The 13,061-nt window shown below is 43.4% G+C and overlaps 1 protein-coding gene across 1 annotated transcript in view; it reads right to left on the reverse strand.

Moving 5' to 3' along the window:
- Nucleotides 1–7,214, reverse strand: part of NDUFA4L2 (NDUFA4 mitochondrial complex associated like 2) — a gene marked incomplete at its 5' end in the record, with an annotated part of 49,225 nt that extends 42,011 nt beyond the window's left edge. Inside the window, one exon of the mRNA XM_083356204.1 lies at nt 7,176–7,214. Coding sequence (XP_083212330.1) covers nt 7,176–7,214 — 39 coding nt within the window. The remainder of the gene's footprint in view (nt 1–7,175) is intronic.
- Between the last annotated feature and the right edge of the window lie 5,847 nt (nt 7,215–13,061).

The raw sequence follows: 13,061 nt of genomic DNA on the forward strand, positions 1-13,061 counted from the left end.
AACTGCAGGCTGAGGCAGTTGGGCACCCTAGGAAGTGCAACTACAGAACAGCAGGAGTAGCTGTTGCAAGGTGAAAATGCTGATCTGCACGGGTGATGCAAACAACAGCTGATGATGGATAATGGATGGTGTGTCAGGAATCTCTTCAGCAGCCTACATTGTCCCATTTGCTTCAATTAAAGAAAGATGTTTGCAATTAACCAAATTGTGCCCTCCAAACAGCCCTCTTTTTCAGGATGAAACCCCTTATTTTCTGGCATCTGTTTCAGGTAAACACGAACCCTCCTCGTTTTTTTAGTTTCTTGGGAGGGGGAAGGAATCCAGGAATGTCTTTTAAAAACTTGGCTAGTGCTATGCAGAACGGTAGAACTCACTAGTTTCTCTTCCACAGTATTGCCAAAATCGACTGCATGTTAAACAGATGTTCTGTAATTAAACTATAGAAGCTAAAAGATCTCAAGTGAGAACTTTTGGCATAAAATTATGTGGAAATTTGGGGCACCTTGGAGATATGGATGGGCCTATTTGATGAAGAGTGAAATGTGTATGGGATCATTATTGGCTGTGAAAGAAATAGTAGTCATTTTTCTTTTCTCTCTCTCCCCCTACCCCCCTTTTCTACTTTTTGTTCTTGACCTATCCTCAGATACCAGTACCTGATACTCCTTCCAAAATGCCTCATGCAAAATTTTGTTTTAGGGCATTCTAGAGACAAAATGATGGGTGTCACTTTTGTAATATAAAGCCTTTGTTTACTGAATCTAGAATTGTGCAAACAGTTTCACAAATTACAAACAAAAGCATTTTGAGCTTCATTCAAGCTTGTTGGACTAAATGGTTAAAGAGAAAGGGGTTTATGTTTGTCCTTTACAATTAATACAGTAGGCTCAGTAATCAGTGCAAAATTGGTTACTGGTTGCTGTTTCTGGATTTTCAGTGGCTATTTCATAAAGAGTACATTGCAATAACTCAAATTTTAAGTTATTGACACAGGGATCACCAATGCCAAATTTCTCAAATATCTGTTATCTGGAATCCCAACTCAGCTTGTCTTCCCATGAAGTTTCTAGAGTAGGGGTCCCCAACCCCTGGGGCAGAGACCAGTACCAGTCCATGGCCTGTTAGGAACTGGGCCACACAAACAGCAGTTGAGCCACTTGTACAGCCCAGTGGAGCTTTATCTGCCCATGCACAGGATCTAGGTTGCACATGAAACCATCCCCACCCCCCACCCCAGTCCGTGGAAGACATTTTTTCTTCCAAAACCAGTCCCTGCTGCCAGAAAGGTTGGGGACCGTGGTTCTAGAGCACACAGATTCCCAACCCTTCTCCCATGCTCTTGAAATATATCTCTGTGTTTTGAACATTTCCAACATCAAGACTCTGATAGCACTAGAAAGGCTATGAATCAGTTTAGCCCAGATGTCACTAGGCAGCAGAGCAACTGGTGTACAAACAGAATCCCTGTCTTTATCCTAACCCTTCAGAACAAGCTGTATGCCCCTAAGGGCAAAATCCTGAAGAAGATGCCTGGGAATAAAAGTCATGAAAGCCTCAGGGACAAGGGTGGCTACCCTTTCTAGACCATTAGGTCTAGATTACTAACACCTATTTGGCTAACAATAGGTAGGACCACACAAGGTCCAATGTCCCATGCTGCCTAGTCTCCATGATGTATTAACCTTTGGATCAGAAGATAATAAATTGGTTTAAGCAAGCAAGCAAAAAGACCCAGCTGGTATTCAGCGGGAGCAGAATTTGGTTACAGGACCAGCCGTTACTTAAGCTGATTCCCTGGATTATATCTGCCAGGTGGGATGCCACATTATTTCAATACAAACATTAGAAGAGACTGGACAGTCTTCTAGGCTACACCCTGCACTAGTGGACCCCCCCCCCGAAAAGAAAACAGTAAGGCTATGGGTCCTAGAGCAAGAGGTGCAAAGGATGAAATGGGAGAGGAGTCCCACTGGGGAAATGATAAAGAGAGGAAGGAAGGACAGGAATTGAGAGGGGCAAACTCTATCCAAGGTCCTGAAGTTGCAACCGAAGCAAATGTTTTAGTGCAAGTCTACCCTCTACTCAAAACCCCAGTTTATTGTAACTTTCTTTCTTTCTTTCTTTCTTTCTTTCTTTCTTTCTTTCTTTCTTTCTTTCTTTCTTTCTTTCTTTCTTTCTTTCTTCTTTCTTTCTTTCCTTTCTTTCTTTCTCTTTCTTTCTTTCTTTCTTTCTTTCTTTCTTTCTTTCTTTCTGTCATTCCAAAGAACCTACATCACCTCCCTTGCCAAGCCATTGGGTGGCTAAAATATCTTTCTCCTCTGTTCTGCTGATGCTGCCCATCATGCTGGGCCAAGTCAAAGAGGAAAAGCTACAGGATCTCATTGTTGTTGGGAAGTGTGACCAAGGACTGCCTTTATCAGCTTCCTGCTTCCTATTACTTCCATTCCTGCTGCTTTAAGCCCTGACAGCTGAGCTAAGTCTTGAACAGGATGGTTAAATGATGGGATGTCAGAACCTCTGAGAAGTTCTCCTTCTCCCCTCTTGCTTTTCTTCTGTTGGTGCTAGCAGATGACCACACTCTCTGCCTCCTTGAAATTGTGCTCAGGGTGTTTTATACAAACACACAAACATGTTTTCTTTGTTGCATGCATGACTGCTTCCCATAGAGCAGGGGCGTCAAACTCAATTTCATTGAGGGCCGCATCAGCATTGCGGTTGCCCTCAAGGGGCCAGGTGGGTATGGCCAGGTTGGGCGTGGCCTACTGGGTGGGCGTGGCTAGAGTGCGTATGGCCTGCTGGGTGGGCATGGCCAGCTCTACATTGTTCGCATCAAGGGTGCCTATGGGGGCCTGGGCAGGAGTGGGACAGATCTGAGGGTCTCTGGCAGAAGGAGGGTCTCTGGGCCAGGGCCAAGGCAGTGGGGGCCGTTCCCTCACTGTTTCCAGGATGGCTTCGGGGGCCACATGAAACCACTTTGCGGGCCGGATCTGGCCCCTGGGCCTTGTGTTTGACATGTCTGCCATAGAGGGAAGAAAGTCCTTCCTCAACAGAGAAAATTAATGTTGCAGGGAAGACTTGAATTCCTCTCTCAACATGTTGGTTTTCTATCTGCACAGGGTCTTGTTCTCTGCAGCATCGATAGAAGGATCTTACTCGTGCTGAGTTCTGAGATTGTAATTTAATTGCAATTTAATTTGTAGAGAAAGGTAGCATGTTTTGGGGCCAGGGATTTCAAAGACTAGTACCAATCTTTGAACAAAGATTCCTCCTCAGGATGAAGTATAAATCTATGGCAAGGTGGTGGGTGGGAAAGGACCCTTGAAGAAAATCTGCTATTCATGTATTCAATATCCACTTCACAGGGAATGAAAAAAGCAGTTTGTGTTGTGTTTTGTGTGTGTGTGTGTGTGTGTGTGTGTGTATTTGCACATATTAAATAAGGCCATATTCTCTCCTTTTCTATAGCCCATGAGAAGAGAAATTGTATTTATATCAGGGCCTCAGAGGCATATATAATTTATTAGGGTTTATTCATTTTTCTAAACAAAATCCCTGTCATGAATTTTTGATGGAAAAGGAGACAATAGTTTTGAGGGATGGAATAATGGGGGGGAGCGGGTTGTACGTTTTCCATTCTGACACTGAAATCCTGAAAGTGAGGTGGGGCTTTGGAGCATTTAGGTGACAAAACGTTGGGAACACATTACAAAAAAATATATCCTAAAACCTTAAGCGGGTTTTTAAAGTGGGAAGGCTGATGTTTGTGAGCGGGAGGCTAGAAACCTGCTGTGTGTTGATTTATTTCTGGAGTGTAATAAAACCCCTTAGAGGCATCAGATATAACAAGGTAAATAACACATCAAATCTCCCCTCTTGCCAATTGTGTGTGCATGCCAGCTGCAGATGTCTAGGGTCAGAAAACAAAGTACGCAGCATTAAATATACACAAGCTTCCATCCAGGTGGAGGCAGGCAGCAAAGAGTTCTAAGATCTGGGCCATCAAATATGTAAATAAATAAATAGTCTTTGGAAAGAGAGAAGAATTAGCAGTTGTTTTGAATCCTTCCAGGTTCTACTTAAGGGATGGAATGATCAGTACTGTCCTTTGGATCGACATGAAATCTAGTCGCAAAAGGGGGTTCTTTCTCACAAAATCCTAGAAAAATATCCAGTGGGATGTTTTGGATACTGAAGCTAGCAATGCCAATGTTGTTTTTTTTTACCCCTATCTGTATTTTTACAGTTCTGTCTCTTGAAAAGTCAGGAAAGGAAAAAGAACCAAGTGTTACTTGCAGCCTCTTTCCCTTCCTGGCAGCAAATCTTGGAGCAATCCATGGTCTTTTCTCCCAGGGTAGTTGGTTAGACTGGGAAGTAAATCTCAGAAGATGACAATGGCAAGCCACCTTCCTTCCTTCCTTCCTTCCTTCCTTCCTTCCTTCCTTCCTTCCTTCCTTCCTTCCTTCCTTCCTTCCTTCCTTCCTTTCTTTCTTTCTTTCTTTCTTTCTTTCTTTCTTTCTTTCTTTCTTTCTTTCTTTCTTTCTTTCTTTCTTTCTTTCTCATGGACCCAGACCAAGAATCGAGAAGAGAGTAGAAAGTTTTAGCAGAGAGAATTAGAATTTAGGGCAAAGTGCATGATGCTTGAGGCCAGAGTGCCATGGAGCCCTAAGCTTTGGTTGCAGATTCCAGACTCCCTTAAAATAGCTTTGTAAGCTTTTGAACATGTCAGAAGAGGAGCATAGATACATTTACAGTAATCTATTTACTAAATACTTAATTAGCTTGGTTTAATTTAAGTTCATTTTTTGGCCTAAACTGCTAAATTTCAGAGCACCCCTCCCCCCAAAAATGATTGAACTAGCCACAATAGCAGGACTAATATATTGTACTATATACTATGAAAAAGCAAACAAACCACGTTTGTTTGGAGCAGTGGTGGAGCAGTGGGCTAATGCCAGTAATTGCTGCCTGCAATTAGTGCAGGTTCGCATCCCACCAGGCTCAAGGTTGACTCAGCCTTCCATCCTTCCGAGGTAGGTAAAATGAGGACCCAGATTGTTGGGGGCAATAAGCTGACTTTGTAATAATGCCGCTTGGGGTTTGTGTGAAAGCCCTAATAAGCAGGCATATACATAGAATGAAGGCTACTGCTAAGCTTGTAAGCCGCCCTGAGTCTTCGGAGAAGGGCGGGATATAAATGGAATTAAAATAAAATAAAATAAATAAAATATTTACTCCAACAGCATAAAGAACATTAGGTGATAAAGGATTCCTAAACCACCATATTTGGCCTGCAAGTTCCCATTACCCTAATTAGCATGTGTGATCAGCTAAGATTATGGGAGTTGTAGTCCAGCAGCATTTGGAGAGCCTTAAATTCCCCATCACTGACCTTCTGCAAAGGAATTAGAAAGTTTACAGTGTATTAGAAAAATATGCAAGAGGTCTAGATTCGCTTTAGGTGTTTCTATATAGCCAGCTTGCCTTTGTATAATTACTCAACTGGAACTCATGTATTTTATTTCATGCTACCTCACTGATTTTACGCACTTTGTTCCACACAATTATCCACATCTATAGCTTGGGGATATGTGACAAATGCACACTTTCTTTCTGCTTACTGACTTTTTGAGAATGTTGATTTCATTATTATTAAATATACTTTGAAGGGAAAACATGACTATTAATTATTTCAAAATAATTGCTTGTTGCATAATCTTGAATTTAGGGAAAGCCAGGAAGATTAGATTTTAGCCTAAAGAGTTCTTTCACGCTGCTTCTTCGCACCAGCGACTCGCTCTGGCATTCAATTAGCTGCCATTCATTTTTGGCCCTTTCCCCCTTTGTTGCATAGTACATGCAAGTCTTAAGCATCTTATTCTCACTAGATTCAACTTCTGTGTTTTTCCCGATGCACCAAGTTTTCACCTCCGTATAATAAAATGGGCAGAACTGCATTTATATACATGCAGATTTTTAACTTCCATGATTAAAAAAATATTACGTGGTCACAAAGTTTGTGATCTAGCAAATAAATAAAGAAAGAATGGCCGCTTTTTACATGTTGTCTACCCTAATAACATTTGTATGTATAGTCAAATTGTCAAAATCATGTGTGAAAATATCTCTGTAATGTTCCCACGAAAAAAAATCTGGGTAAGGTAAAGGTATAGGCAAGAAGTGGAACCATTCTGCTTTGGGTTTCTTTTTAATCATGCAAATATGAACCACAATGTTGTAAAGCAACAATAAAAAGCTCTGTAGTTTCCTAACGTGTGTGCGTTCAGAGCTCCCAGGAAAAGTGGTTAATTGTGCTCCTAATTATAAGACACTGCAGAGCAGTTCCACCTTTGCTTCCTTGAAAGTGTTTAAAAACAAACAAACAAACACAAAGTGCAAGCAAAGACAGAGCACGTCAAAAATGATAGAAGAGAATGTTTTCATACAGAGTTATTTCAAAGTAACAACTAGAGAAGGAATATTATGCTGGGGATGCACAGGCTAACTTCATATTCCATTTTTGCTCCTATTACATGCCAAACAAAACAAAACAAAACAAAAAAAGGAGGAGGATTTTTAAGCCTCTTTGACTTGAGGGCTGCTTCCTTTGAAAAGAAAAGCGGTGAAGACGATGAAGCACAGCCAGGATAGCAATAGCGCTTAGACTTATATACCGCTTCACAGTGCTTTACAGCGGTTTACAGAGCCAGCCTATTGCCCCCCAACAATCTGGGTCCTCATTTTACCAACTTGGGAAGGATGGAAAGGCTGAGTCAACTCTGAGCCAGTCAGGATCGAACTCACCTTCCAAAGAGTTTGACAGCTCAGCTGAATTTGTGTGCAGAGTTGGGGAGGACGTAAATGTGGGTAGGAAGGGACGCCTGCCTGCTCAGGCAATGGGCACCTATACATCCCTCTCCTCAACTGGGTCCTTTCTCTCCCCTCTCCCATCCTCCCACCTGTTAAACCTTACACGCCTGCAGCAAGTTAGGGAAACGGCCCTGAAAGGAGAAAGAAGGGAGGTTTTTTTTGATGGAAAGGCGATAGGAAAGGTAAGCTTTGGTACAAAACCGAGAGTCTGAGCGGTGGGGACGGGCGTGGGGATTCAGGGATCCTTCTAGTTACAAGATAAAGACTCCAGGGCCGGTCAAGGAAGATAGGAGAGGCAAAGGACTCACTGTTGGAACCCGCGTGATTTGTCTCAGTCGAAGGGACATGTTCCTCGACGGGGCGTCTTTCCTTCTAGGGCCGAGCTGCGGAGCTTTGGGGATTCCCTTCGGCTCGACGGCTCGGCTTTTGAAGCTGCAACAGTTTGTCCCGCCGGCCCGGCGCATCCCAGCTGCGCCTGCCCCCGCCTCCAGGATGGGAAGGAGGGGTGGTCCCCCCCTGTAATTCCTCCGCCTGTTTTTTTTTTTTTTGGAGGGGGGCGGGTTGGTGGGACGTGAAGGAGAGAAAGAGACCGGGGCAGTCCTGGGATCCGGGCTCGCATCCCGAGTAAATACGAACAAGGAGATGCAAGTCGCAGGAACTGCTAGCCAGAGAGAAAAGCAGTCGCGCAGCGGGACTTGCGCGTGGTTGCCTGCGAGGGAAGAAGAGTTGCCCGGGTCTGTTTTGGGGGACTTGGTAGGATTGCAGGAGAGGTGAGGCGAGTGGAGGGGTAGGGGGTGTCCGGCCCCCCACCTTGAGCCAAAAGTGCTGGGGGGTATGAATTCTTCAGAGGAGCGTTTGCAGATAGAGCTCATCCCTTGGACTTCATTGATCGTAACTCCCCCTCCCTTCCTTCTTGGGACCCCGGCTTGCTTGGCTATCGGTGGTTCTCCTGAGGAAGGGCAAGATAGGGCCAAGAATCTCCTTGTGTTCAAGGGGAAGAAGGGGAAAAATGTACTGTCTCAGAAAAGGAAGGCCAGTTGAGGTGGAATTAAGATAATGCTTTGTGAGACTCAAGTCTCTCAGGTGCCTGTCGGGAAATTTCTCCTTAGTTCTAGGTTGCTTCTCTCTTTGGTCAGTTTCCATCCGTTGCTTCTTGTCCTGCCTTTGGGTGCTTTGGAGAATAGCTTGACTCCCTCTTCTTTGTGGCAGCCCCTGAGATATTGGAACACTGCTATCATGTCCCCCCTCGTCCTTCTCTTCATTAAACTAGACCAGGGGTAGGCAACCTTGGTTCTTTTATGACACATGGATTTCAACTCCCAGAATTCCTGAGTCAACCTGGCTCAGGAATTCTGGGAGTTGAAGTCCACAAGTCACAAAAGAGCCAAGGTTGCTTACCCCTGAACTAGACATACCCAATTCCAGCTTTGACATCAGTGTTTTTGGCCCATGACTCTGAAGGGAGGAAATGAGAGGGCTGAGAAAAAGGCTCTGGACCTGCACCCTCTCTCAGCCTTTCCAATAAAGGCAGTCCTTGACTTACAACAGTTCATTTAGTGACCATTTGAAGTTACAATGGGATTGAAAAAAGTGACCATTTTTCACACTCAGGACTGTTGCATCATCCCTGTGGTCATGTGATTCAGACGCTTGGCACCTGGTTCGTATTTATGATGGATGCAGGGTCTTGTGACCAGCTTCTGACAAGCAAAGTCACTGGGGAAGCCAGATTCACTTAACAACCATGTTACTAACATAACAAATCCAAGGCAAACCATTCAATATCACAGTAGTCCAAGTCTATGCCCCAACCACCAGTGCTGAAGAGGATGAAATTGACCGGTTCTATGAAGCCCTACAGCACCTTATAGAACTAACACCAAAAAATGATGTCCTTATCATCATGGGGGATTGGAATGCTAAAGTAGGAAGCCAAAAGATAACCAGAATAACAGGCACGTTTAGCCTTGGAGCACAAAATGAAGCAGGGCACAGGCTGATAGAATTTTGTCAAGAGAATACAATGGTCATAGCAAACACTCTTTTCCAACAACCCAAGAGACGGCTGTACACGTGGACATCACCAGACGGTCAACACAGAAATCAGATTGACTATGTGTTCTGCAGCCAAAGATGGAGAAGCTCTATACAGTCAGTAAAAACAAGACCAGGAGCTGACTGTGGCTCAGACCATGAGCTTCTCGTTGCAAAGTTTAGGTTTAAACTGAAGAAAGTAGGGGAAAGCACTAGGCCACTCAGATACAAACTAAACCATATCCCTGATAAATACACAGTAGAGGTGACAAATAGATTTAAGGAATTAGATCTGATAGACAGAGTGCCTGAAGAACTATGGACGGAGGTTCACAACATTGTACAAGAGGTAGCAACTAAAACCATCCCAAAGAAAAAGGAATGCAAGAAAGCAAAATGGCTGTCTGAGGAAGCTTTGCAAATAGCTGAGGAAAGGAGGGAAGCGAAAGGCAAGGGAGAAAAAGAAAGATACGCCCAATTGAATGCAGAATTCCAGAGAATAGCTAGAAGAGATAAGAATGCCTTCTTAAATGAACAGTGCAAAGAAATAGAAGAAAACAATAGAATAGGGAGGACCAGAGATCTTTTCAAGAAAATTGGAGAGATGAAGGGAACGTTTCATGCCAACATGGGCATGATAAAGGACCAAAATGGCAGGGATCTAACAAAGGCAGAAGAGATTAAGAAGAGGTGGCAAAATTACACAAAAGAACTATACAAGAATGAGCTTAACGTCCTTGATAATCACAATGAGGTGGTCACTGACCTCGAGCCAGACATCCTAGAATGTGAAGTGAAGTGGGCCTTAGGAAAGTTGAGCAACAAGAAAGCTAGTGGAGGTGACAGCTATTCAAAATCTTAAAAGACGATGCAGTAAAAGTGCTACACACTCAATTTGCCAGCAAATTTGGAAAACTCAACAGTGGCCACAGGATTGGAAAAGATCAGTTTACATTCCACTTCCAAAGAAAGGCAGTGCCAAAGAATGTTCAAACTATTGCGCCATTGCACTCATTTCTCATGCTAGTAAAGTTATGCTTAAAATCCTACAAGCTAGACTCCAGCAGTATGTGGATCGAGAACTATCAGAAGTACAGGCAGGATTTCGAAGAGGCAGAGGAACTAGAGATTAAATTGCCAACTTACGCTGGATCATGGAGAAAGCTAGAGAGTTCCAGAAAAACATCTACTTCTGCTTCATTGACTATGCTAAAGCCTTTGATTGTGTGGATCATAACAAACTGTGGCAAGTTCTTAAAGAGATGGGTGTACCAGACCATCTTATTTGTCTCTTGAGAAACCTATATGTGGGCCAAGAAGCAACAGTGAGAAACGGACACGGAAGCACTGATTGGTTCAAAATTGGGAAAGGAGTCCGGCAAGGCTGTATACTGTCACTCTGCCTATTTAACTTATATGCAGAGCACATCGTGAGAAAGGCAGGGCTAGATGAATCAAAAGTTGGAATTAAGATTGCCGGAAGAAATATCAACAACCTAAGATATGCAGATGATACCACTCTAATGGCAGAAAGTGAAGAGGAACTAAAGAGCCTCTTGTTGCGGGTGAAGAAGGAGAGTGCAAAACTTGGGTTGAAACTTAACATTAAGAAAACCAAGATCATGGCATCCGGCCCTCTCAATTCCTGGCAAATAGGGAAGAAATGGAGGTAGTGACAGATTTTATTTTCCTGGGCTCCAAGATCACTGCAGATGGGGACTGTAGCCAAGAAATTAAAAGACGCTTGCTCCTTGGGAGGAAAGCCATGACAAATCTAGACAGCAGACTAAAAAGCAGAGACATCACCCTGTCAACAAAAGTGCGTACAGTCAAGGCTATGGTCTTCCCAGTTGCAATGTATGGCAGTGAAAGTTGTACCATAAAAAAGGCTGAGCGCCAAAGAATTGAGGCCTTTGAACTGTGGTGCTGGAGAAGACTCCTGCGAGTCCCTTGGACTGCAAGGCAATCAAACCGGTCAGTCCTAGAGGAGATCAACCCTGACTGCTCTTTAGAAGGCCAGATCCTGAAGCTAAAACTCAAATATTTTGGCCACCTAATGAGAAGGAAGGACTCACTGGAGAAGAGCCTAATGCTGGGAAAGATTTAGGGCAAAAGAAGAAGGGGACGACAGAGAATGAGGTGGCTGGATGGAGTCCCTGAAGCGGTAGGCGTGAGCTTAAATGGACTCCAGAAGATGGTAGAAGACAGGGAGGCCTGGAGGAACATTGTCCATAGGGTTGCAATGGGTTGGACACGACTTTGCAGCTAACAACAACAACAAACATAACAATTTCACTGGTTCACTTAACAACAGAAATGTTGGGCTTAATGATGGTCATAGATCAAGGACTATCTGTACATCCGATTTGCAACGTTTTATTAGATTATAGAATAAAATGCAAAAATACAAAAGCAAACAGTAGAACGCAGTAGGGAGGGAAAAGGGGGAACATCTGATGGTAGCTCTTATCAGCTCATTTCAGGAGCTGGTAATGTTGGCTGGAGATGATGGGCAGTTAAATCCACCTTGATGGCCTTAGATTGAGAATGAATGGAGTGTACAACAGAAAGGCTGCCTAAAGCAAGGGCAATTGGACAATCTTTTGGAAAATCTAACAGCCAAGTCACCACAGGGTGGAATGTAAGGAAGCCAGTGGCATCAGCCTGGAAAGTTGGAGGGTAGGCTGAAGAATCAGAGCTCCTGTAAGCCATACACTCAGAATAGCAATAGCACTTAACACTTATATACCCTTTCACAGCACTTTACAGCCCCCTCTGAGCAGTTTACAAAGCCAGCCTATTGCCCCCCAACAATCTGGGTCCTCATTTTACCGACTTTGGAAGGATGGAAGGCTTGAGTCAACCTTGAGCCGGTGAGGATTGAACTACTGACAGTCAGCAGAATTAGCCTGCAATTCTGCATCCTAACCACTGCGCTACCATGGTTGTGCCTCAAAACAATGGAATTACTCCTAACTAAGAATACCGTTCTTCTTTCCACATTTTTGAAAAATCCTTTTGCTGTGTGCACTGGGGGTCCTGCCCATCGAAGCTTCTCTGAGTGGCTGGCAGGGTTTTGAAAATGTCATTGCCTTGCAATTTAAGTTTCTTATTTGTTTTTCCTAAAGGGAAAAAAGAAGAAAGATAGGAAGATCAGTAGTTTTCCTGGGAGACTGATATAAACATCTTTCTATCTAAAATCCAACGCTTGTCTTCTAAGGAATCAACTGTGAAGGGGAGAACTTTGTCCCATCTTCCTTGCACTGGAGTACCCCATTATAAGATCAGATTCCAATGTCAGCCTTCAAATATGTACAATTTTCATGACTGCACTTCTTCATAGCCCTTGCAGGGCTGAACTGCAATTATTTGCCAAGACTGACAAAATGCATGTCTCTTCGCCATATGCCAGTCGGCAATCAATTTTATTTTTCATACAAACAAAACACAGGTATGCTTGCTTCTGGGCCCCTACATTTCACATCAAGCGGGGGTGACATTTATAACTGATGGGGCCATCAACCTGCAGGGTTTGTATATATGATATATGTACATATGTGTGTGTTTTCCCCATTCTGCTTGATTGCTTGGATAGAAAAAAACCCCTTTCCTTATGGCAGGCTAGCCGTTGCTACTAGAGACTGCAGAATCTAATACCATTTTTCTCAACTCGCAATCTATGAATGTGCTAAATTTCTAAGTATCATCCTCCCTGGTCAGTTGAGGAGCTAGTCTGTCTAACTTGGAATGGTGGGAGTTGCAATCCAACAGAACTAGAAGCCTAAAGTTTGAGAGAAGCTGGTCTCGTAATTATAGAAAAATGTTGTTTTGACTCTGAAAAGGAACAGAGCTGTGACGTAAGGGAATACGAAGTTAAAACAATGTTTAGTTTTACAGTATTTCTAGCTCACACAGAGATCGAAACAATGAGTGTGTTTTATTGTAGCTGCAGCACCTAATCCTCCCAAATTAAAACTAGGGACCTGATTGTGCTCAGATGGAAAACCAGAAGGAAATTTCAGGACTATGGGTGACACTGGAAAGTTGAAAAAGCACTCTAAAAGATAGAAAGAGCTAATTATTTCTGTATTGCTCCCAAGAAAATAACACAGGTGTCCTTTGAAATCAACAGAAGCTAAGCTTCAGTCAAGATTTTATTT

This window comes from Vipera ursinii, assembly GCF_947247035.1.
Source record: "Vipera ursinii genome assembly, chromosome: 2".
In the NCBI taxonomy this organism is placed as follows: Eukaryota; Metazoa; Chordata; class Lepidosauria; order Squamata; family Viperidae; genus Vipera; species Vipera ursinii.